This window comes from Labrus mixtus, chromosome 15 (genome assembly GCF_963584025.1).
Source record: "Labrus mixtus chromosome 15, fLabMix1.1, whole genome shotgun sequence".
NCBI classification, from domain to species: domain Eukaryota; kingdom Metazoa; phylum Chordata; class Actinopteri; order Labriformes; family Labridae; genus Labrus; species Labrus mixtus.
In genome coordinates this window covers 12,605,897-12,632,746 of record NC_083626.1, presented here as the reverse complement: position 1 = coordinate 12,632,746, position 26,850 = coordinate 12,605,897, and the positions used below count along the sequence as shown (strand labels likewise).

Genomic DNA, 26,850 nt, shown 5'->3' with positions numbered 1-26,850 from the left:
AGACAGCTGGTTCTCGCTGCGTTGAGTCAGTTCGCCGGAGCTCTGCCGACTGGAGGGATGTGACCCCGGAACAGGACGCCCTCCTACAACAACACACCATTCAAACAGAGAACAGAAGAAAGAAAAGCTGGACCAGGAGGGGTAAGCTTTCGTGGCTTGTCTTCTATATGAGGCGCATATTGCCGAGGTTATTTTTTACACCATATTTGTGTTTGAATCCCGGCGTGTACACTTGAGGCAGAGCAGCGGTACCTGGATGGTGTTTGCACCCATAGGAACTTCATTCAGGCTTTTGTCTCGGGCATGCTAGCGAGCTAGCTTGGCTTGTTAGCATTTCCCATTTTGCCAATGGTAAGCGTGGGTTTAGCGGAGACTAAATACAATGTTTGTCATGACAAAATAGACTCGACTTGTAAGTGTGTGAGTTAACTATGCGTGTGTTTTCCCGTTAAGAATATCGTTTAGGATTTATAGCGAAAATGCGCTGAAATGCTTGCTAGCAAAAAAAAGCGCTGCTACAGTTTGAACAGACTGCGTCCCGCAACATGATGACAAGAACCGTCCAGTCCTGTGTGTCCACATCTTCTGAAACCACCTGGTCGGGCTTTTACTTTGCTTTGGGTGGCTTTTAAGTTTGTCTTGTACTGAAAGAACCATAATTTAGACGGCCATCAGCTGTGAACCTCTGCACAGTGATGCAAACTCTCGTTAGTTACAGTAAGGTAAGTTATGTTATGTACCTTTTGCACCGATATCAAAACATCCTTTAGTGTCCAACTGTGTAAACATACATCATGAAAGCACTGTAAATAAATCACAGTCCCATTTATCCCACCCGCTATACATCAGTGAGTCATGGCAAGGCAAATATAACATTTAAGTTACAGCTCTTAAAAAGCTTCTGTGGCTAAATGTTCTGACTGTCTTCACTAATTCGTTTTCATCTTCAACTTGGCTTTGCACATAACTCCTTCATTGGTTTTCTATTTTTGGATCATGCCACTCCTGGATGCATTGTGCCATTTCCTTTTACAGTGTCTGCTTTTCCCCACATGTCAGAAAGCTGACAGAGTGGTGAAGCTGGCACCTTGCCGCCGACCCATGATTGCTGCAGACAGTGGGTATTAAGGCCTGGCCACAGGCAAGCGTACTGAATCCTTCTGGCACGGTTGGTCATGAAGCACAGTATGTCAAGCCTGCCTTAGCTTGTACATTCCCCTTGCTGGTTTGATTTTGGACAGACTCATGGACCTTTGGCCTTACCTCACTCCTTTCCCTGCCTCCTTACACTCCGGTGCTCTTAGCGGCTGCTGAATCCCCTGAGGGGATTCCATCAGCTGCCGGTGAGCAGTTTGGGAGGGAGAGCTGGTTCCCGTCCCAACTTTTTGCTCTGGGCTAGCACAAGAACTTGTCAGCCAATGGAGTCGCCTATTGACACCCAACACTGAGATACTAGAGCTGCTTGTGCCCATTTGAGGCTAATTCACCCAGGATAAAACAGTATTCCTGACCACCACCTAGTCTTTTTTAATTAAAAGCATGATCTTTTCTGTTCCTGATTCTTTTTCTGTTGTGCATGGTATCCTGCAAGTTTTTATTGCTTTGTATTGTTCTAGGCTCATGCATCAAATAACTTCAGAACTGTGCGCTCAGTCTTGACGTTGATGCTTTTGAAATCTTGCAGCCACATCCCCTTGGGACCAGCTCATGGCAGCAGCTTCTGTTTCAATTCCTTTGAGGGTCCCTTAGGAGGGAGCTACGACGTTCAGAAAAGATCACAAACCTGTTTTAATTATCTTTTTAAGGCATGGACTAAGAAAACCACGTCTGTGAAAGATTTTGCATAGTGGAAGAAATGTAGGTTGCCTGAATCTGTTTCTTGAAATTGAATTTGGTTTAAAACAGTTACATTTAAATACAAGACCCTTTATGTAGTATTAAAAAGTTATAATAATTTAACTGAGTAGGACGTAATCTCTCTAGGCTCTCAGTAAAATAAGTTATAAATCTTCCTGTCCTAGTATCGACCTAATCTGTCGCAGTTAAGGACACCCAGAAAAACAGCTATAAACTAAGCCTATACAGTTGAGCAAGATTGTTTGAGTTCATGCCTCACATGGTGACAACAAGACATGACCTACTTATCAATCATGTTTTCACAATCCAGTTCGTCACCATTGTCCCCAAATACTGTAGCCATTGTTGTGGGCACTGTACATGTGAGGAGATGGCTTCACACAAAGGCAGCAAGCAGACATCTAGTGAGTCCAAGCCAGAGCCTTTCTGGCCTGTAGTGTCTGCTTGTTGGTCTCATGCTGTTCCAGGACCTCATGCTGCCCCTGACCTGCAGGGAGTCAGTCTGCTGGATGCACAGCCGATCAAATATATTATTATAGTTTCCTGGTTGTTTGACACCACTTTTTAAATTGTCATACAGTTTTTTTTAACAGTTAGCCGATGAGTAGACAAAAAAATATTGTCAACCATCTTGAATATCTATTTATTGTCACAAATCATTCATCAATTATGCCGATGATTTACTGGTTCAAGCTTAAACAATTTGAGGATTTGCTGTTTTTTATGTGCATTTGGGACAGAAGTGGACCAATATGATGTTTTTAAGATAAATATTTAATATTAATTCTGGTATAGAATAATTCACCATATACCAATATAGCCGTCAATATAAAGATTATAAACTTAAATTAACTGTTGATTTTACATCTATCTGACTAAGAAGATGTACTCAAAAAGTTGCTTTGTTATAAATGTTATAAAAGAAGATATTACATTTGTATACATTGTCAACCAGTTTTTCAGACAGTATTGAATGTAAGTTTGTTGGAGTGGGTGCATGCTCTGCTTGATGTACTTAGTGAATACACAAATTCAGAGACAACCCCAGCGTTTCTTTTTCATATTAAGTTCTGCAAAAAAAAAAGCTCAGATATCTTCACATATTGACCTTACATATATCCTGATACAGATTTATCTTTGGTGGGCCAACCAATATATCTGCCAGGCCCTAATCCTTAGCCATTGGTAAAAGAGAGCATGTGTGTGTGAGCTCGTGTACCTGCAGTGACACAGCTGCTCTACAGAACCAGGCCAGGTTGTTGGCAGCTCAGCTGGCAGCCACACCAGGCTTCTAGCCTACTTACGTTTCTCACACATTTGCTTGAGATGCTCATGATCTCATGATTGAATTCAAGTTATTTTTCCTTCTCAGTTTTCAGGGTCTTGTAGAGTTCTGGCTCTTAGTGTTGTCCATGTAAAGCTTAACTCCACCCTGAGACAGTTTGCCAACCCAAAAGCCTGTTTTTTTTCTCCTGGCAGAAGGAATTTGATGTCAAAAACAATTAGACATAGTGCATCATGTGAGCAGCTGATACTAGAGCCAACAACAAGCTTGACAAGTGGACCGAGCCATGACTGGGCCACTGCACTGTGCAGCCTCTGCCCTTCGTGACCCTCAGCAAATGTGAGGGCCTATCACATTGCACACTGTAATCTCTGGCAGCAGATCCTCACTTCTCTGCGTGGCCTGGTCACAGTGTTGACAAGGTCTGAGAAGACTTCTCTCTCTTTTCATTTCTCCCAGAAAAGCAAAGGACACAGATGCACTAATACTCAAGAACAGTGGTTCCCAACCCTTTTACCTTGGAGCCCCCCCCCCCCCCACTTATATTTAAGAAAAGCTGAAAAGTTGAGCTTTTGAGATCTCCGGTGCTCACCCGAGGGGGACCCGGACCCCAGGTTGAGAACCAGTGCTCTAGAAGCCTGTATTGCAGCAGAGGCCTAGGAATAAATTGATTTACGTCTGTTTTTAATCACTTTTAACTCGGGGTGCAGAAATGCAAAATTATCTCTAATCGATTACTCTTCCCATAGTTAAAGCGAGTACTCGCGTAATCGTTTTGTATTTTTTTTTTTTTCACGGGAGGCCCCACCCCCAACTATGACGCGATGCCGACTGTATCAATTGATTAATTTGAATCTTCGGGATTTTAATAATTGTAAGTAATAGGCCTTTGTATTAACGTTCAAATATGAAATTTCTTACTTCAACAGACAGCAAACCTCAAATAAAAATTCACACAGACATATCTTATGACTGTTTTAACACTTCATTATAATTAGAGCAGCGAGTGTGGCGAGCGGACGTGCAGACATCAATGCACTCATCGCACGTTGAAGCTGTTTTGACAGCAACATTCTGTTAACAAAGACTACAGTCTGCAGTGTAGCGCACACTTTACTCTGGTAAATGAAGTTACAATAGAACAGGTGAAGGATTTAAGTGTCTGTCTGTTTCATCTTTCTCCTCTGTGCGTAATGACACACTCGCTCCATCTCGCTCGTCCGTCCGCTATGAGCTATTTCTCCCTTTAAGTTTGTTCCTTTTTGTAGTTATTAAAAGATTTTAAAATAATCATCTAAAATTCAAAAATAAAGGAAAACATCTAGTTATGCTGCTCTGTCCTGGATGATCAAACGTCTTTGGTTTGGCAGAGTAAAGCGTTAATCGCAAAGTGAAAGTCCTTCTTTTTCTGTGGACTAAAAAGACAATTTGAACTGAACTTTCGTAGATCATATTGCATATTTCGTTTGTTTTGGACTTTTTGTTCATTGTGAATTAATAAAGGGGTTAATTAAAGGGATATTTTTGTTAGGGTAGCAGCGTCCGGATCAATAACGGATGCATTTCAGCACAGAGCCTTTATCAGCGCTTTGTTTGTCATCTATTTTCTTTTTGCGCTCGTGCACCTGAAGTTTTATTTCTGTTTGAGTGTGCTCCTTCTTTTCTATTTTGAATTAGGCCTATCCTAGAACCCACAATGCAACAAGAAACATTTACAAAAATGTGGACTACAAAACGATTATCGATTAAATTTTTTTTGTAACCGATTATTATTTAATGCACCCCTACTTTTAACTAAATGTGTAGTTTGCAGTAGATCTAGAAACTATGAAGCCCATGTAGTAAGGCCGAAGTCATTACCTAAGGCTAATCTAATCTGTATAGAATTTGCATTTATGTAGAATCTTCAGAAGCATGACCAGATTTTGGTATTACAATTTTCCTTTTTCTCTGTTTGTAGTACAACTGGTATCTTCCTCTTGTGTTTTACCCGAGAACTTGCTGTTTGCAGGAAACTATTCTGTTTGGAGATAAAGAGACAAAACGCAATCTGCCGTCATGCAATCCTTGAACCCATCAGTCTTCATCTCCGGACAATTTACCTTTAACTTATGTCTTTAGACAGATATCTGCATGCAAGTGCAGCCTAAAGTCTGCCTCTAGAAATCAACTCTTAAAACTTTCGCCATTCTATACTGACTACAGCAGAAGCTGCAACAAGTTAGCCATCACTCCCAGAGGCTATATGAATTTTAGAATCAGCAGTAGCCAGTGGATTCAGGTAATAAGTAGGGCTGGGAATCTTTGGGTGTCTCACGATTCTATTTCGATTCTTGGGGTCACGATTCAATTCAGAATCGATTTTCGATTCAGAATGATTCTGAATTCATGGATCCGTGGGTTTAAAGTCTATTTTTGAATTAGTACATACTTCAGGATCTACTGCAGTCATCTGTGAGACTGGCTGAATTTCTTGCTGCTCCTTTTGTCATTCTACTGAGTTAAAGAGCTAGTTTTAGCACTAAGCAGGGAGTGACTGATTAGCCAAAAATAAATAAATTGATTTTTTGGAAGTTATGAATCAATTTTAAATCTTAGAAAAGAAGAATCTCGATTTCTACATAAATCGATTTCCCCCCCTCTAATAATAAGGTTACATTTGTGGACACTTTTAGAAATGATGTAGCAACAACTCTTTGCATAATTCAAGTTTAATAATATAAGCTAATTACAACAAGCATGATCACTTTCTCTAGAGTGTCAAGCTGTGATGCACGTACATGTACTGTAGTTACTTTCCAGTTGAGTGACCATCTTGTCTTCCTTACACTGTATATCTATCTCTAAGATCTCTAACTCTAAGAAGAAAAATATCGGTCGATATATCAGTATCAGGACACCAAAAATCCTATATCAGTTGGGCTCTAAAAATACTATTATTAATAATGTAATATTGATTCTAGCTGTATTCAAATTACAACAGCAATAGCAGATATTGTACTGCCATTTGTTGTGAGGGCAAGCAACAGACACTGACAGTATTCAATACATGGCTTTGTGTTGATAATATAAATAATATTTATAATAGATATATAATATATATTTAAAATGTTCAATAATTTAAAATAATAAGTATAATTTTTCTGTACAGATTGTTCATACGGATCTTAGAAACTGTACTTATATACAACATAGGTAGATAAAAAAACAGATTTGTCAAACAGTTTAACATTAACAAACAGTTTTTTTATTGTAAAAATAATGAGCGTTTAAAATGCAATAAAGATAAATATGAGTCTTTGCTTCACAACATATTTCCACCTTGGACAAATCAAAGATTTGTAGCTTGCGCTCGTCAGTTATTTATTTATTTCTTTGTTCCTTGACTTTGTTCTCGGTGATGCTGTGGTTTAGCTTTGCTGCTTAAATGGGCTCACGGAACTCGATGCCTCCACTCAGCTCAACCTCACAATGCTGACAAGGGCCCAATACTGACAGAGAGGGGGGGGATTAGGACTAGATCAGCATTAAAGAAAGCCTTTGATTACGTCTAGAATATTAGCTGCATGCGTCTGTGGCTGGCTGCGCATCCCCTGAGGGATTAGTGTTGAGCCAGCCCACCTCTACAACCTAACATCACACACACAAAGGACTCAGACAGGATCCTAACTGTGCTCCTTGAAACCATGTTAGACATGTTAAAAAACAGAGAGTACACATTAAGAATTATGCTAGAATTACCCTGTAGGCTTAAGGACACAAATATGGTTTCTTTCCAAAACACAATCTTTAAGAGTTGTTTCACGTATGATCTTCCTCTGTGTCACTGCTTCCTGACAAATCTTGTATCTCTGCAATCATTTTTCCAAGAATCTAAAATATAATATATATATATATATATATATATATATAATAAAATTGAATAAGTTGGTGTGTTTGATTAGTCAAACATTGTACAAAAAGCAGCGTATTCCCAAACTGTCATGAAGGGTTCTTTATGAACTCTGCTGAAGTGGCAAATGTGTATGTCAGTCATTGCTCATTATAAATAGAGCAGTTTGTGTTTTGTGCCTGTTCCCAGAAGACCTGAATCAGCATGCAGCTTGAAGGAATATAAATAGATATGACTAACACATTGTGTCTGTAATTAATAATTTATAGGTCAGTCCACATTTGTGTAATAGAAAGCTGGATTATATAGGACTGACTTAACTTTGGAAATATGACAATTTGTCAAAGTTAGTTTTACAAAAGTAGTCACCCGAGCTGTATTTTATTAAAAAACAAAAATCTTAAATTAGGCCACTACCCCTCTAACAACAGCCCACAAGTGCCATATGTTGTGCCATATGTCGTGCCATGTCGTGTCATGTCGCGCACGCTGGCTGTCCACACTGCATCCGTTAAATATTTAATTATTTGCTCTATGAATTTCTGTTTCCCCTTGCATACAGTAGGACGTCTAGTGCTTTTGTATTAAAGGTGGACATGCGGATGTCTGGTGCATTGTATTAAGGAGCATCACAGCACACAGAGGCTTGTCAATAAATGGCTCGCGGTGAGGTGAATAGCTGCGATAAAATTTGCCGATAACTATAGATACTGGATATGCTAATATCGGCCGATATTATCTGCCAGGCAATTAATCGGTCGGGTTCTAGTTTTTACTTCACCTTTAAGTTTAGCTCTGGTTAATCTGGGTAAAAGTATGAACTAATAGTGGAAATTGTTTTTGCAGTATTTATATCTCACACTGTCACATTTCTCAGCATACAGGCTCCTGATAATTCTCCTGATTGTAACATATGGGATTTTTGGATTTTACTTTGACGCAGTGTGATCAAAATGTTGTAATCCAGCGGGGATATTCAGGACAGCATTATTTAGAGGTTCAGTCTTTGGCAGTGAGGCATTGTAAGCCAGGATCCTGAGAGCCATCTGGAGCATTGTTAGAATTCTAATCATGGCTGGAAAGCTAGTTAGTTCAGCAGGATAACATGGATGAAACCACATGTTACATAACCATATGCACATTGTTAATCACTGTTGCATGCATGTTGTCATCCAGTTTACGGAGAATTAGATCAGTATTTATTCCTGCTTTGTGACTACTCTGCAGCCATGAACAGAGGTCTACAAATGAGCCCCTCTGCTCAATAGGAATAGGTTTAATCTACTAAAATCTGACTTCTTTCTATATTCTCTTTTTTAAATGACTAAGAAACATGCCGTGGCAATAGAAGAACATCACGGATCATCCTCATTTACAAAGCATTATTTGCAGTCCCTTTTGTGATCAATCTATTAGATTCAGCACTATTCCTTTGTTCCTTTGTGCATTTAGATAAAATAGACAAAAATGTATGCTGTGATGTATTTTTCAGGTTAAAATATATATTTTAGTTGGTAAAAATACAAATTGCAGCCCTCAGACCATTCAGCAGTCTGGACAGAGATTGTACTTAATATGGCCAGTTTTCAAACTTCAAAAGCAAACATCAGACGCCCAGAAATGCCTCAGTCATGAAAGCAGTAGGCCTATTTATACCAATGATGAATGTGGAATATATTGGCCTTTTGTGCTGCGACAGACATGAAAATGGTTAAGTTGTCAAGTCTTAAAATAAACCTGAATATTAATGGATTTTTGTTGTATCATACTTGTCTTTTTCTAAATCACAGACAGCACCTTCCAGTAATCCAGTTCATTCTCTTCATCCCCCATCTACCCACTTGCGCTGTGGCGTTTATTTACATTGAGCTTCTGAGTGGTGCTTCTGAATTTGTATCATTCTTTATTCTCTATGATGGCTAGTAGGTCCTCTGCCCAGAGTCACGGCTTTTCTATTTGTCTGAAGTGTGGAACTCGGGGCCGTGATCAAACGTGTGGCTGCTGCTAATATAAAGACACTGCCAGCCCCCCCCCCCCCCCCCCACCAACATCCTCAACCCCTACTGAAATACATTCACACACCGTCATCACCACCACCACCCTAAAGGTGCAGAGAGCAACTGCATCCAGCAAGATCTCTGTCTTTTCATGTATTTCTAGCTTTGAGTCCTCAGTGGTTCTCCAATTAATCTGTGCCTGGCTCTGAGCTGGAACTGAATATCTAATGTATTCCTCTTCCCCTAATACAGCATCCTGAAAAAAAAACATGAAGACAAACTTAAATGCAATTTTCCTGCAGTAAACAGCCACCAAAGGTTTTCTATAATTATATAAATACTATATAGCCCCAAGCGTGGTCTCCAGCTGCTCTGCTCTGGATGAAACCACACGCTTGCAGTGGTACCGAAACACAGCCAATGGCTAACGTTACCCCCTTCATCCCCCTGCCCGGGGCTCAGGGGAGAGGGGATGGCGGGCCAGCTCTTCAATTAAATATAACCCCACATCAAACAGCCTGTCAACATGCATTAGTAGCCCTTTGTGTAGATAAGAGGCCAAAATAAATTGCCAGAACTATCATAGTCGCTGTAGCTAGCGTGGGCTTTTTTTTGTGTGAAAGATTCACAAGGGAGAAAAAATCCTGACTTGCATACTGATATTCTCTTTCTTAAATCCTCTTCTAGTTTAGTTCTCTTATCAGATTTCACCTTTTGAAGAATGATTTTTGCTCTTCTCTGTGAATAATTTCTCCCGCATGTGTCACCTTTTCAATTAGCAAATGTATGCTGGATATCAAGCCAGGCTGTGTGCCTCATCTTGTTGGTGCATTATAGCAGAGATCTAATGCGACAAGATCCGACCTTGATGTGTGTGCATGCTATCACAGCGGAACTTATTCCTTTTCTGTCCGCATTAGCTTTGGCAGCTCCTTTTATTGCCTTCTTTTCCCTCCCCCTTTTTCTCCCCTCTTGCCTATATTTTGGATCACTGCAGACTGACAGTGAAAATACGTCATTAGTTAGATGGATAATAAGAGATGGAAGGAGCATGCAGAGGAGAGATCTGTGTGAGAACTACTATGCAATATTAATGACATCCATTCAGGCTGGGAAATGCCAGACCGGCACTCTGAATAAACTGAGACCCCCTGATTTTTAAAGTCACTACTGTTTGTATGAAATCCGTTATTTAAGCATATCACACAGACTAGAATCTATATTATATACCTTAATGCATCACAAACGCTGTCAATTTGTTGCTAAAACAACCCAGTAGTTACATAATGTTAACTGTTAATAACACTGTGATGATTTATGTAGCTCTAAGTTTTAACAGTTCTTGTAATATTTATTTATTTGTCTGTCCAGAGCCACAGGAGCAGGGGGGATGAACCGCGAGGAGGCCCCGGGGAAGTCTCCTGAAGACATGTACATCCAACAGAAAGTGCGGGTCCTGCTCATGCTAAAGAAAATGGGATCAAATGTAAGTATGGTGTCTTGACACATTTGCCTGTATTTTCTTACTAGTTCATCAAGACCAGAAACCATGTTTGTGTCACCATAAACACAGGTCTACTTATTGTAGTTTAAAATTTCAATTTTTTTCAAAAGGTAAACACAGAGAGCTGACTTAGATCTATGCATCAGGCAGGGAGTTGGTAGCTCCAGAGATGTGTTCAACTCAAGAAGTGACAAACATGTAGGTTGTGAGTTGTTATCTTAATGCCTCCTGACAGCATGGAGGATTTGAGCAGAGATGAGATCATTTGCAGCCTCTTGAGAACTAAAACATTAGTGTATTTGAAAAAAGTCTAAATTTACAGCAGCAAATGTCGCCTGTCTTCCTTCAAACTGTGTCAAAATACTTGCAAATGCAGTGTTGTCATATTTAAACATATGTGGAACAGAACCCTTCAAATAAGAGACACTACACTTATCACTGTTTGTCCTTTTGCAAAGCAAAAGTACTCTGTCTAGAATATGGTTCGAGCACAGAAATACAACTATAAATAGGAGTTTAATTTTGTGATTCTTGTAACTCAAAGAACATAATGTTTATGAACTATGGCTGAGGAAATCGTTTTTGTTGGATTGAATTTCATAACCTGTTACTGGTTAGAATGAAAACCTCGCCATGAGATGCCATTGCCTGACTTGCGTGATCATTTGATCATATGCAACTGATGCTACAAAATCATCCGTCTTTGGTTACTGTTGCATGTGTCAAAAGAGTTATTATAACAAAAAGGTCTGATTTTAAGTAGTTTTGTACCTTCAAATGTACACTTTGTGAAATAGCTGCTCTGAAAATGAACTTAACAACAACAGGCAACAGGATAAACCCATCCACTATTATGTGCCAAATTATAGCCAATCTCGATCACAAGTCATATTCTTAGGTTTGTCACTATTAATTAGGCAATAATACATTAAGATCTAGGTTTCAAGTCAACAAACAGGTGCTACCCGAAGCCATAAACCCCCAACCGAGTTGAAACAATTGTCACAAAGAGACAACATTAAAGGATCCTCTACTTTCAGTCACTGACAGACCCCACCATAGAGGGATTATTAAACCTGCAGTTTAATTAAGTTTTATAACCTACAGACATTGTTAATACTTGTATACAATGTAAATGGGCAGGGGGGTTAAAATGCTACTTCTTTGATATTATTCAGCTAAAAGCCTCAAAATATTTGTTGTTTAAAATGTCACATTTGTATCTCTTGAATTATTCAGTTTGATTTGATGTCTGGACATGATGTCACACATTTTCAAATCATACTTTATTTCTTCAAGATACATTTTTCAAGTTGATTCTTTTTTTTTAACGTCACTTTATTTATATCTCTTCAGCTTACACCGAGTGAAGAAGCTTTTCTCCGGAATTATGCAGGTGTGGTCCACAGTCAGATGAGCCAGCTACCACAGCACAACATCGACCAGGGTAAGGCCATGACGCATACACACACCCACATACACACAAGCTTTAAGTTCAGTCATCCGGTCAGAATGATTATAGTTGGAACTATTCACATTTTAATGAGCTCCCAAACACCACCTACACATGGGGTAGAGTTGTGACCTTCCTACGACAACAACAAGGGGAAATCCCTCCACAAACATCTCTCCTCATGAGCATTTACCCCAGCAGGCCTGAAATTTTCCCTGACTGCACTATGGCCGACTCAGCGGCCCACCAGCACTGAGAGATTACTCATACAGACTGACTGTAAACAAGTGACTCATCCACAGCATAAGTGCATCACCACTTTAATTGCTTCAATGAGGCTAAATGTTGTACTGATATAAAAATGTGTGTTTATGTGAGAAAGCAATTCACCTATCAAGTGCTGCTATAAGCCTCACCTATAATGGTCATGCTTTTTCAGAGCACCAGAGGGTGCTGTTGAGCTTTATTGATCTCCCTACAGTTTTCACTTTATTAAACCACAAGAGGGTGCTGCTTTAAAACCTATGTATGCAGCAAGGCACTGCACATGCCTTGAAAAGCAGCAGCAGCAGATAGTCTCAGATGATTTTTTTCAGTCCAAATAACAAGACTTATCAGTGTCTTCCAGACTCAGACCAAACACAGCAGTCAGATAGGATCCCTGCTGTCCTCCTGTGGTCAACCAGGCCTTGCTTTGATATCGGTCCCTCAGGACAGCTTTAAATCAGGAAAATTACTTGCAATGCTCTACGTGCAGTGTAGTGTGAGGTCTTCTTGTCTGTGTCCTTATTCTTGGGAGAAATACCAGCATTGTTTGAATTTAGAAATGTGTGGAGAAGGGTTTTTGATTATACACGGGTTTAACAAGGCAAGTAAAAAGCATAATGGCTTTGTTTTCTTGCCTTCTTTGTGTGTTTTTTATTTATTTATTTTTAATATTTAACTGGGGTTTTGCATCATGGTCAGTGTTAGTTTCATTATTACTACAGAGTGTTTCTTCTTCATGCGGCAGCACAAATGATATCACACCACAAAAGAAGGTTGGTGTCACATCTTAAAAAAAATCAGCACTTAATGTGAGATGGTCACTGATGTTTTTTTTATGAAGAATTGTGTCTGTCTATTTGAACAACTACAGAGTAGACTGGCTGTCAGTTTGTGCAGCATGCCCTTATTCTCTTTCTTCATGCCCTTTAGTAGAAACAGGACTCCATGTCTGTACTGTGTCAATACTGCTAAGGAGAACCTCATCAATAATGTACAAGTGACTGGGGAAAGGTGCTCTGGTCATGCATTATATATCACAAAACAGACACATTTAGAATCATTTGGCAGCCTGCCATCTCCTCAGTGTGCCAATAAATAATTTGTGGTCTGCATCCTATCTGAAGTACTGTGATCAGGCACGGAGCAGATAGCTGAGAGTTAATCACTTTTAAACGGAGCGCTGAAGGATGCGCACATCAGCACATTCGTGATCCTTTGAGGTGGTGTGAAGAGGTTCAGTTACATGAAAAGGGAAGTTCCCTTTTTGATCTCATTTGAGCTCAGTAAAAGAGATGAAAGATAATTTCATTGCTTAGCAACCGACACAGTCATCGGGCCTTTTAAAACACGCAGAGACATCAAACAACAAATAACCTGTGTGGCATATTATAAAGTATAATTAAATACAACCCCTGTTTGAAAAATTAAAAAATTTAATCTGGGGGGCGTAGATGGACCAGCAGTCAGGTCGTGCCCCATGCAAAGAGGCTACAGTGCGGGCAGCCCGGTTTCTAGTCCAAACTGTAGCTTCTTTCCTACATGTCATTCCCCACTCTCTCTCCCTTACTCTATCCACAAAAGGCCAAAATAAATATTTAAAACAAATAAAAAAATCTAGGTCAGTGTATAATTTGCATTTCACCATCTTGGAGAAAAGATAGTTAGCTTAAATATAATTGCAAGTGTTAAACTTCACGGAAAATAAGTGTAGGACAGATGAGCAAAATTGATACCCTGTGTGACGAGCAAGCAGTTAAACGGGCAAATCTTATTTTATCTTTGCCTGACCTTGTTTTCTCAATATACCTACTCATAGCAGTTCTACCTTTAATCATCATACTTGACCAGTCTGTTTTAGCATCAACAAGCGAGACTGTCGCTTCAGTTAATTGTATTATTAGGTTTAGGTTACCTTGAGCAGTAACACCCCATTATGAGACAGAAAATTCAAGAAATTGGGCGTGCACTTTGTTCTGTATTAAAGATTTTTTTGGGGCTGTAGATATGAAACCCACCATGCATCATGTGTCAGACATGGTCTCTTGATTGAAGGCACTAAGAGCAATGTAGTGTTGTGGAGATACATTCATATATTTATCATTCTTAAGTCAAGGCTCATCCCTATTCAGAAAACATACAATAGAACTGAAAGTGTGAGAGCAGACAAAATCTCATGTGACAAATGGATAACATTGCTGTTGTTAATTATGCATATGCTAAACAATTGTGCAGGTGTTGCAGTCCAATCTGTCAAACAATGTCAGCCTCCTTCATGACTGCTGATCAGACAGTTTAAAATCATTCTCTCAGGCTCTGCTCAGCTGTCAAATGTTTTTTTTCCCCGAGTCCTCCAAGAAACAAAAACCATCTCGAGGGTTGTCACTTATTTTCTTTTTTGGTCTTTTGGTCACTGAATTTGCATTTCAGATCGTTTTAATTGGCTTATTACCATACATGCAAATACAGAATGCAGTTTTGCGATTTTAATCAGGCCAAAACTTTTTTATGCCAAAGGCTCTGAAACTGAGATTGTATACATTTTTTTGCCTTTCAGCTTTCTGACTGTGAATACCTTGATGTAGTATATTTGTGGATTTGACAGGATTTTGCATAATGTTTGTGTTTTAATGTGATTTGAAGTAAGAACTCATTTAATGAAGCCTTGTTTTCTGTGGCCCTGTTTCATAGTTAATTGCTTCTTTTTGGTAAACTGAATAATAATTTAGTTTTATGCAGCACAGAAGACGTCTGTACAATCAGGTTGTTGTTCCTGCTTTAACTTTTATGTATATGCCTTTCTATAACTGACATCATGTATAAACAATACTGTTTGTCAGAGCTACACATAGAGCTACACATAAAGACAGCAATAACGACTTGTTATCTACTCTGATGTGACAAGGAAAGTGAACTCCTACCAGAGGGATGGCCTCAACAAAAGGATAGAGAAAAGGGGGTTGCTATAGAAACCCGAGTTGTCTCAGGAAAGCTAAGCTTCCCTGTGGGTTTTGGTGTTGCTGTTGTTTCGTAGTGCTGCATCAGTAGATCGGAGCAGGTGTCATTAGGGGGCCTGGAGGCAAGCTGGAGTGCTAATTACACACATACAGTGTGATATTCCAATCTCTCTCTCTGTCAGTACCATTCCCTCTCACAGATAGTCGGCTTCTCTAGTTTCAAATATTACTGCAGCCACCAGCAATCGATACACAATCTTGTTTCTTGTCTGTTTTACAATCCCTCTATAGCACAATCCTTAACCCGACCTTAAAGACTGAATGCCAAGTGTCATACATCAAGGACCCACCTTTGTTTGGCGACGCTGCTCGGGCCTCGATTTTTACCTTCCGTTTCTCTCTTGAGCATGATTGAGCAAAATTTGTCAATAGGTAAAGCAGTTATGCAAACAAATGCTTAAGTACAGATTAAAGCAACTGCTCTAAACTCTGCTTCAGCACTGTTTGCCAATAGTTGAATTTAAAGATTAGATTCTTCTGCTTTTTAAGATAATTGGCATTGTGGATGCAGAGTATCAAATGTCAGATCCACCTTAAGAGGATCCATTGAGAGGAGAAGAAAGACAACTGAAATAGTTTGTGGAAAGCTTGAAGAACAAATTATTGCACAAATGTGCAATCCTTAAGGATTCATTTTCATATTTGTGTACTTAATAAGATTTTTAAGGTCTTAAATTGTAACTACAGCAGACAAATTTGATGGAAAACACTGATGCGCTTGTAATTTATAATATAAAGAAAAACATTTGGCTAGAACTCATTAGAATGTGAAAAATGGCAATAGATTGTTTTTATTTTTTTAACCTTAAATCTCCCATGAACTTTATAGAAATTCAGTATCCCTGTTAAAACGTTGACTTGGCTAAGATGGCAATGTTAAAATGCCCCTCAAAATAATATTTGTAGTTGTAATGTGAGGCGCAGCGATTCCTGTTATACAAATGTGAACCCTGAATAATCTTCCAACAAAGAAAATAATTTACGTTTTTTTTTTAAAGACTTTTCTTTGGGAGTTTCAAAGAAAGAGGAGTTTTGAATAGAGAAGTAGAAATACACGTGTTACTCTGAAGTAGCACATCATTGCTTTAATACACACTGAGTCAAAGTAGACCCGCTGTGTTTGTTTATGTCAACATGTTGAGCTGGACCACACACACTCCCCTTGTGTGTGTCGTGCTTCTTAACCCGTCCCTGCTGTCGTTTCCATGGGGGTGGGTGGGGAAGGGTATCCTGTGTCTTTATCCTCTCAGCTGACCCCGCACAGATTGTGACCTCGAATGCTGCTGTTACTCTGACTAATAACTGTGTGCAGCCCTGGAGTCATAATGCAGCGGCTGCTTCTCTGCTTAGTCAGACTGCAGGGCTCGAGAGATGATTATTTCACGGCCCTCTTATCCTTGGAGGTTCAAGGGAACTCTGAGAAAGGGTAGCCTGAAATTAACAAGAATTCATGATCATATATTGATTTATAGTCTCTAGAACGCGTGACTGTGCATCTTTTTAAATCCAAGGACTATTTTTTTAGTTCTAGATGAAATACATATAATTGAAATGAGTATTCAAATTGAAGGAATGTCTTTGTCAAGGACTGGCCCAATTTCCTTCTCATTTAATCTCATTAACAGGATAGAAACTTTAATTTCTAGACATGTTTTCTCCAAGTTCTTTTCCTGGAACAACAGTTACTGTAATGAATGAGGTGGCTCTCTTCTCCCTCCTTTCAAAGTATTTATAGACAACAAATCGGATGACATGCCTGGTGTTGTTATCATTTATGTAATTCGTTGTCCGGAGCCAATCTGTTTACCCCCATCAGACGGGGTGAGGAGCAGATCAGCACACATCGGAGGGAGGGGTTGGAGCTGCATCCTTGAAAGCCCTCTCCTCATTGGCAGCAGCCTGATTTTTATCTGTCGCTAGGCAACAGCTTTTAGGAACCTGACGGTTACGTTGTGTTTGCTTGAGGCTCTTCATTTGTGTGAACGTGTGTGTGTAGTGTGTAGTGTGTAGTGTGTAGTGTGTAGTGTGTGTGTAGTGTGTGTGTGTGTGTGTGTGTGTGTGTGTGTGTGTGTGTGTGTGTGTGTGTGTGTGTGTGTGTGTGTGTGTGTGTGTGTGTGTGTGTGTGTGTGTGTGTGTGTGTGTGTGTGTGTGTGTGTGTGTGTGTGTGTGTGTGTGTGTGTGTGTGTGTGTGTGTGTGTGTGTGTGTGTGTGTGTGTGTGTGTGTGTGTGTGTGTGTGTGTGTGTGTGTGTGTGTGTGTGTGTGTGTGTGTGTGTGTGTGTGTGTGTGTGTGTGTGTGTGTGTGTGTGTGTAAGGGCGAGGTCCAAACGTGACTCCAAGGCAAAGTGCTAAAATAAAAACCAGATATAACCCAGCCATCCACTGGGCCCTGTGGAGTATTTTGAGAGCATTTTCTGCTGGTCACTGGGCTCAGGTTGCACAGTATGAGACACGTCCTTCCACTGAATTGCTCGTCACACACAGATGAACTCCTTCAACCAGACACTAAATGATTGAGACTGGCAGTTGTTGTGATAAATGGGTGTTATGCAGGTTCCTGCAACATAACATCATCTTAACATCAGTGCTATTCAGCAGTTTAGTAGTAAAGGTCGACGTCCCTATTGTGTGATATTACATAATTTTTCTCTTGTTCACGCATCATTATCCCTACGTGCTTCTCCAAACAGATTACACTCTTGTTATTAAATAAAGAACATCGTCTTCAACGTCTTCAATATTCTTTTATCTCTAGTCTCCTCTCATGATGCTTTTTTTTGCGAATTGGCTCTTTCTGTCTTCAGTAGGCCAATGATCTCCCACAGGATGAGGAACTGGAAAGTTCATATTAAAATGCACCCTCCCCCAAAACTTCTCCATCTTACCAAGCTCAAGTCGACCTGAATAGAGACATGCTAATTACTCACTTGCAGAGACAGCAAAACGAAACACAAAAAATCTGTTTGGAGGGTCTGTGCTGTCTGATGGAGAGTTCGCCTTTTGTGCCGAATAGGAGCGGAAAATCTCAGTCCCTGGCCTACTTTCATATCTCCACAATAATTAAATCTAACGAGCAACTGGGGGCTGTGCTGAGAGGATTTTTTTCCTCACAGAAATGTGTGAGATGCTGTAAGGAATTGTTATCAACAGTCTGCTAAGGTGTAGAATGTGATGAAAGCTTGTCAATTATTTAATTTCAGTGATGAATCACGGTAACAGTGAGCAGTAGCAGCTAGTTGGCCTCCTTTAAAAAAGGGTCTTTAATATGGGGATTAAAGCCGCTAGAAATGCTGCTGTGTGTACTCTGTGAATATATTTCACAAGTGTACATTTCATCAGGCTGCAAGTATAACTAAAAGAGAGAAGTTTTCCCTGAATAATCCGACAAAAGCATTTTTATTCTTATCTGTGGTTTTTTGGAGGGTTTGCAGAATGATCTTTTCAATTTGAAAATGCCAAAAAAATGAGGCCTATATTAAAGTACAGTTGGATATTTGAGGCACTTAAAAGAGGCCTTTTGTATTTTAACTTATCATACTCAAACAGAATAAGAAAATATGTTTGTTTGTAGGAGAAAAGGCGTTTCAGCAGGTGTGTGCCTGCCAAAATCATTTGATGAATCACAGTTGGCAGCAGCAGACTAATGAGTGATTCCTGGTGAAACAACAGCCAGCTTTTTATCTAATTGTATAACTAACAGGAGCCATTAGTTGACTCCAGTCATATGAGACTGTAATCATCACTTGGTGATCATTAACATTGTAAAAGTTCAAAGAACAAAACAACCAGAAAGAAATCAGATCTTTTCCTCTGTACAGCCGAACAGTCTGAGCTGCAGCAGCAGCGATTACAGAGTGTTGAAGCCCCAGATCGTGTTTAGTTTTTCTTCTTGCTACTAAAAGCGCTTTCACTCTCTCTGATGTACGTCGCTTTGGATAAAAAGTGCTGCTAAGTGAATTGTAACACTCTACATGTCACTTTCACGCCGCTTCATAAACTGCCCAACATGTTCCATTACCACATATTCACATGCCACAGGTAAAGCAGTGGGATTCAATCTCTTGACAAATATATTTCGACAAGTGACTGTAGGGGCTGGAGATCAAACCCTTGACCTTCTGGTTGAGGGATGACCGAGTCTACCACTGAGCCACAGATTCCTTAAGGGGCTTTGATGGCAGGCGGTGTTTTCCACAACATTTGAACATTTGAAGTGATGACATTTCCTGATCCAAAAAAAAAAAGGATTTTGATGGCCGTGCATTTCTCTCCCAGCTTTAAAGTCACAGCTGACGGGCTTTACAGGATACCGGCAAGATTTTAGGACCTGGAGCAAAACTGAATTCACATTACACTTAGCACGAGCTTTGGAATGTTTTGTATTATCCTTTTTTCTTCAAATCGTCAGTGATGTTTATGTTACTTTTTGTGCTGCCGAGTTCATTAGATGAATTTCTCTGATCTGTAACTGAATCAAACTTGTCTGACATGCTGATCCTCGTTCTGCGTTTACAGGTGCAGAGGACGTGGTCATGGCGTTCTCGCGGTCAGAGGCGGAGGACCGGCGCCAGTGACCTCGGGCGCGCCCTCACCCTCCATTCCACCCCAATTCATAACGCCCTACCCTCTTTCCCGCCCCACACGCGGTCCACGAACAACCCAAACTCCACAAACACGACACTGATGAGCTCAGGAGAGAAGGATCAGCTGGAAGGAAATGAAGAGGAGGGGAAGAGACTCCAGGAAGTGGCTGCCTCACTCTCCCCCCGCCTCCTCCATCCAGGGCTCCTCCTCACACAAGCTGGCATACCATTACCCTAGATGCCCTCTTGTGCTAACTGTGGGTTTAAAGCCTATCAAAGAAGGCCGTCAGTGAAAACACTCACAGATTGTGTGGATGAATATCAAATGTAGTTTTTTGGTTTTTGTTTTTTTTTGGGGGTAGGAGCGTTGGTTTTGTATTATTTTGTCTGTTTTGAGACTTTAGGCAGTGTTACGTGTTATATCTGCTGAGGTCACCGGAGGAAATGACCAATCAGCAGCTGATTGAAGCAAAGAAAATATAGTTTTGGTCAAGCAGCGAGTGTGAGGAATAATTGTGTTAGGGGAAAGGTTTAGTTGTTTCTGTTTACCCTAACTGGGCTCATTTTATTTTTATTTTTTTTGGTTTAGCTGTTGAGTTATAAAGGCTTTTGTAATCTGTCATGAGAGGGGCCTCATTTATAAACATTTCGGGTATAAAACAGGAAGTGATGCATACACAGACTCTCACACAGACGTTTCTGGAGAGCGTCAACAGGATTACTAAATCTCCACGCGCAAGGCAAAGTAGTAGATTATTTGAAACTTGTAAATCTTTCATTCACAATTAATTTAACTTAAAACTAAATTGTGGCTGGTTTATTGATCTCCTTTTTGCAGCAGAAAGTCAGATGTATGATGAATATTTGAATAATTGGGCTTTTTATCATTCACTGCTCGCTGCTCTTTAGATTTGTTGTCTCTTTTTGGTCAAACCAGATTTATGAACCAAATAACAAAACGATAAAGTCAAACTTACTTAAGATCTGCAACAATTTCCCTCGGTAGCATTTTTCTGTGGATCTACAGTCCTTTAGTTCAAGTACAAAAACTAGAATAATGTGCTGAGAGATGTGTGTAAACACTCCTAAAGTCCTTCATTTAAAATGATGCGACTTAACATGGCAGAATCACATGACCAGTGTGGTCCAGAAATTTAAAGTGGTAAAACCCTTTTCTACACACGTTTTTATAAATGAGGCCTCTCTCGCTCTTCTGCTGCTTTATTTTGAACCATACGCTGTTAAGAGTGCAAACTTGCTTTCCTCTCGAGGAAAGCGTAAGAATTTAAGACACTAGCAGATATAATCACATGAAACACAGGTGTACACATTCTCCCAAAACAAATACTACTTTAGGCTTGTTGTAACATGTAAAACCTTTTTTTTATTGTACAGATAGGTGGGAAAATACAATAATGAATTGAGTGTGCCATTTGTATTTTTTGTTGTTTTTTTTATCTGTAACATAAAATTAACATTAATGATTAAGAACATTGATTAGAGACGGCTATTGATGTAATTTATTGTTTACTGAATCAACTCCCTGTTCCTTGAAGGCATCATTAAAAATGGAGAGCCAGTAGATAGTGAAAGTCTGACATGAGTCCCTCCTTAAAGGCTGTTTGTTCACACTAAAACCACCAACTCTAATTTTGAACAATTTTTAAACTAAACATGTGAAGCAAACATAAGAACTGTGTGCTATTTCTGACTGTACTGTGTCTCTTGCACTATCATCAATGAGATATTTGCAAAAAATACATTTTGATTTTTAGCACAGAGATTCTATGTTTGGTTTGGGGGAAAAAGTTGTTACCATTTTTGTTTATACAGTTATAAAAAAGAAAAATCTCTGTGATAATTGACTAAACTGGAATATCTAAAACGAATATTTGTTAATACAGGACATGTTTTTCTAGTGACATGATCAATATTTAATGTGTTTTCAGTACAGTTTGTTAACTTGTATAACTTAAAAGAATTGTAACATAATGTTTTGAAGCCAAGCATGTCTGCCTCGTGGTTTAAAATGTTCATTCAAGTGGAGTCGAGGATCTTTGAATCCTTGCCACAATGACCATTGTTTGTAATCGTCTGTGGAAGCCATGAGCTCTTTTAAAATGTAAAAAAAAAAAAAAACTTTTTTTTTTTTTCAGTGGATTAAGTGTTATCTGTTAAATCTTGTTGGCAATAACTTCTTTTTAAATGTCCTCAGCTTTCATCATCACAACATAATATGCCAACAGATGTGTCACACTGTCCGCCTATGACAAAGACATTTGTCTTTTTATGTTTACTTTTGTTTTAAAACTTTTTTTATTTGTCTATGCATTGTTTTTCTTTTTTTCTCTAAAAGGCGTCTTACTGTACATTTGACCTATCAGGGTTGTTTTGCAGCCTTCGTTCAAGTTGTGGATGAATGTGTGTGTGAAAGCGTGTGCGTACGTGATCACCAGTTAACTTGCTATGATTTTGATTTTCAGCATGCTGTTGACTTTGATTAGGATCGGTGTTTCTTTTTACTGTGATGACCTGACGTTGCCTAATTGTCCTTTTTTTTTGTTTTGCCTTTAAATTGTATTTTTCTCTCAGTCAACATTGATTAGTTGGTTTCGTTTTGTATGGCTGCTGACCATGTCTTGACTTAATGCTTCCAAATCCTATACCAACTGAACCATTAAAGATATTTTAAACAATGACAAGTTGCTTTTTGTTATTTTTTCCAATAGAAAGCCAGATGTCCTCAGACGTGCAGGCTCAGGGTGAAGAAACATTTTGTTACAGTGTTTTTAATGTGGATGTCTGCTTTGCTTCAGATAAGGTCTCATGCTGGGTGCAAAGACAAAAACAAGTATTCTGAAATCATCATTGGGTTCAAATGTTTTTGTTCCTCTTATCCGCCTCAATTACAGAAAAAATAAACATCAGTCTGAACGGTGAAAAATGTGTTTTGTTTACCAAGACACGTCAGCACATGCATTTTATTCTGAAATCTTGAGATGTTGTCGATGAAATATCTCCTCAGAGTTTACTTGCTTAGGCTGGGAATTTCAAGAAAAGTGTTTTTTCCAGTTAACATTTAACTGTAAAGGTTTGAACTTTTCATCATCTGAAAATGTTGTGATCATTCGGAGAAATTCTCTTCAAGCTTAGTCAAACACTAAAATTGTTGTTCCTTACTTTTGACTTCTAGGAACATAGATACAGGCACTCGTTTGCCATTTCCCTCCTTAATTCAGGTCAAGGGGGTGGGAGATAGTTGTGCTGTCGGTAACAATGATGCTGATGCTATTGTGTTTCAGTTAGTATCTGACCTTGGCTGTGTCAATTTGGTCTGTTTGTGTAGAAAACATTGTGAGCAGTTACTTATTGGGGTTTTGTACTGTATGTATTTCACTATTAAAATGTGACTTTTATTACTAGTGATGAATATCAATGGCCTTTTTGGATTTCATGTTGACTCAGCTATTTATTGTGTATGTAATGTAGGCTGCTAAAATCATCAGTCAAGGACCATCGTTGTTAATCCAAGGCTGCTATATTCAGTGTCTCTTACCTTTTTTTTAATTAATTTGCCTTTTAAATGTATTTTGTCTTTTTCTGTCCTTTTAATGCCTTGCTGCAGTGGCAGTTGAGTTGAATAGCCTATATGGATTGCTCCTAAAGTTAATGTAGAGAAATGTAGAGAAAGCCAGAAGCTCCAGAACAAGCAGGTAAAAAACATTATTTAGTTTTTAGATTAAAAAAGAGGTTTAATGCTTTTCCAGTACTTAATTATCACATTTACATGTTGCTTTTTGCACTGGAACACTTCACTACACTATCCAAAGACTCATTCATCTCTACATAAACTTACAGTATCATCAGTGACACTTCCTGTCATAGTTACTACTTTTGATCCCCCTAACAATGAGTACAATTATATATAAAAAAGAAATTCATTCAGTTATCTGTCAGATTTTCAGATGATGTTTAAATCTTGTGCTGTCTGACAATCATCTTTAGAATAATGGTGTAAATGTTTTTTTTCCTGAGTTAATGATCAACATCTGTTCACTGTTCCCATGTCTTCTCTCACAGATGCAGAAGAATCCCGCGATTAAGAGCGAGCAAGCTCTGGGAATAACACGGCAGCTGCTGGCTGTTCTTTTACTCTCGATGCAGCACTTCAGATTGAAGCTGTCATTTACTGACATAAACAATGTGTTTCTCATTAGAACAGGTTGATTTCTTGTTTTAGTTGCTGCTGAGTGTTTGGAGAATATGACCTTTGATATAACAAGTTTTTACAGATTTAAATTGTGATATTTACACAAGTTCTGTCAACTGCTGCCTCAAATATAGTAAAAGTGCAGCATTACAGAGCATCATGTCTTTCCCACATAAGCTCCTCTCTCTGTCTCTCTCTCTCTGTCTCTCTCTCTCTGTCTCTCTCTCTCTCTCTCTCTCTCTCTCTCTCTCTCTCTCTCTCTGTACACGTGAGCCTGATGTGTTTCTCTCATGTCACACAGATGAGAGCATCTGTGCAGCAGCCAGCCGATAGCTGCCACAAGCACTGTCATGTCACGTGCAACTGTGTGTGTGTGTGTGTGTGTGCGTGTGTGTGTATGTGTGTGTGTGTGTGTGAGTGTGTGTGTGTGCGTGTGTGTGTGTGTGTGTGCGTGCGTGCGTGTGTGCGTGTGTGCGTGCGTGTGTGTGTGTGTGTGTGTGTGTGTGTGTGTGCATGTGTGTATGTGTGTGTGTGTATGTGTGTGTGTGTGTGTGTGTGTGTGTGTGTGTGTGTGCATGTGTGTATGTGTGTGTGTGTATGTGTGTGTGTGTGTGTGTGTGTGTGTGTGTGCATGTGTGTGTGTTATATCTGTTCATAGGCCTATACATATCTAACATTTGTTATCTTGTCATTATATTCCTAAGTATGTTTACATCATCTCTTTGGGACTTTGAGGGGGACAGTGTGACACATAAGAAGTGTCATATTTGGCTATGGATAGGACTGCACATATTAATCTATTAAATTAATGGTATGAATGTTATTATCATATTCTCCAAGAAAGCATTTAACATTTTGTAGCATAGTTGACACATTTTGTGAATTGTTGCAAATGTATGATCCCAGTTTTTAGTTGCATATTGAGACATCTTGCAAGTTAGGGTAAGGGTTAATCACTCGTAACTTGGGATAAAACAGAAACACTCACTATCTGAATGACTGTTTCTTCCTTCACAGAGTAAACACACAACTACGGTCAATCTCAAATGTTTTTTTTTTCCAAAATACCGGTGTTTACAGTCAGAAATTCTCTTAGATACTGCAAGAAATATTAATAGATATGTGATCGACTTGACATTAATGTACAAAAAGTAGATGTAAGCCTACTGATACCTATCTAAAAGAATTCAAATATTCTCTTCAACTGGAATATTTATCTTCAGAGCAACACTTACCTGATTGTTAAAAAAAAAAAAGGACAATAAACCCGTCATCTCTCTGCGGTTACCCTACATAAGTTATTATAACAGCTTCAATTCTTGTTTACATTGACTATAAAAACTTCTTCAACTTAAGGGGAGAAGTGAACAACATGTATCTACAAATATTTTTCAGAAATTTGATGTTTTAAGGGCGGGAAATTATTTTGTTATGAACCTTCAAATGATTTTTTTCAATACAGAATTCTACCAAGAGAAAGAAAAGAAAAGCCTAGAAGCTTGAAGTTGATCCTGATTTGCCTTCTTTCATCACCCAGGCTTTATCCAAGTAAGTGGCCAATTAAAATGTTACGTGAAACAATCATAAAGCTTTTTAATGTTTCTACATTTGTTTATTCAGGTTTTCCCCTTCTGTTTTGTCCTTTTGGGACTTCAGTGTGCTGAGAATTTGTATAACCAAATGGAAATGTTTCCCCAGTCAGATTAAACATTATTCTACATAATCAGACAACAATGTGTACAGAATGATCCAATTAAATATTTTTCTTTGCCACTTCAGACTACAATACCTCTATGTTAGATAAATGTATAAATGGAGTTATAGCAGCTCTGTAAGTGCAAGGTTAATAAATATACAGTATAAACTCCTGGTCATATTTTTCTTGCAGTGGGAAGCTGTGCCGGTTATATTTCAGTTCCACCAATAAGGAAATATGGCCACTTTGTTTCTGAGTAATACCAGAACTGCTGTAAGCTTTAAAGCCTGTCCTAAATACAAACAGTAGCTTGAAGCAACTGTGCTGCTAGGCTGAATAAACCATTTAAAAAACTCTTTGGATTATGTGAAAAAAGTAAATAGAAAAATAGAAAAGTAGGACAGTCTTTCTCAGCTGGTGTCTTGAAGAATCCTCTTGTTTACAGAGGATTTCACTTATATCCTTTGGAACACTTTGGAAACTTTACTTCTGGTTTGTAGTCTTGTTTTTCTTGTGAGAAAAGGAGCGTGCACTTCTAACCTCAGACTTCATAGGACAACTCGAGCTGCACAGATTTGACACTGTTAGGCGTCATTCTCACAATCTCCAGTCACACACATCCTACCAGTCGAGCGGTCCATTTAAGCTGCAAGATTTCTGGTCTCTTCCTCTGCTCTTCATTGCCTTTCCGTCTTGAACCAGTGCTGCACCCAAACCCCCCCCCCCCCCCCCCCCCCTCCACACCAGCATCCAGGTTTTAAGATAATATGTCATTAACTGCTGCATTTAAAATAAATCTATGAGGATTGACGAGGTCGGAGCCTAAACTCAAACTATGTTCTGCTGCTGCAATAAATATTTCAAACAATGCAAACGTGAGTTGTTTGACTGCAACCATTTCATTGCACTTAAATTAATACAATTGAAAGAGAGGCCTTATTTCAGAAAGTTCAAAACCAAACGACTCTCCAGGCCTGACACTAAAGTAACTTAAACCCATAAATGTGAGAGGAAGGATATATATTTACAGCCTCTAATGAATGTGATCAGCTCTACCTTTCATCTTCAAAGCCAACAAAATGAGGGGGCAGCAG

At 39.1% G+C, this 26,850-nt stretch overlaps 1 protein-coding gene across 1 annotated transcript; it reads left to right on the top strand.

Annotated features, from left to right (window-relative positions):
- On the top strand, positions 1–22,552 carry ctnnbip1 (catenin, beta interacting protein 1). Its single transcript, XM_061056808.1, has 4 exons — positions 1–141; positions 10,403–10,517; positions 11,892–11,982; positions 19,783–22,552. The coding sequence occupies exons 2-4, from the start codon at positions 10,422–10,424 to the stop codon at positions 19,839–19,841; spliced, it is 246 nt and encodes an 81-aa protein (XP_060912791.1). The 5' UTR covers positions 1–141; positions 10,403–10,421; the 3' UTR covers positions 19,842–22,552.
- Positions 22,553–26,850: the final 4,298 nt, after the last annotated feature.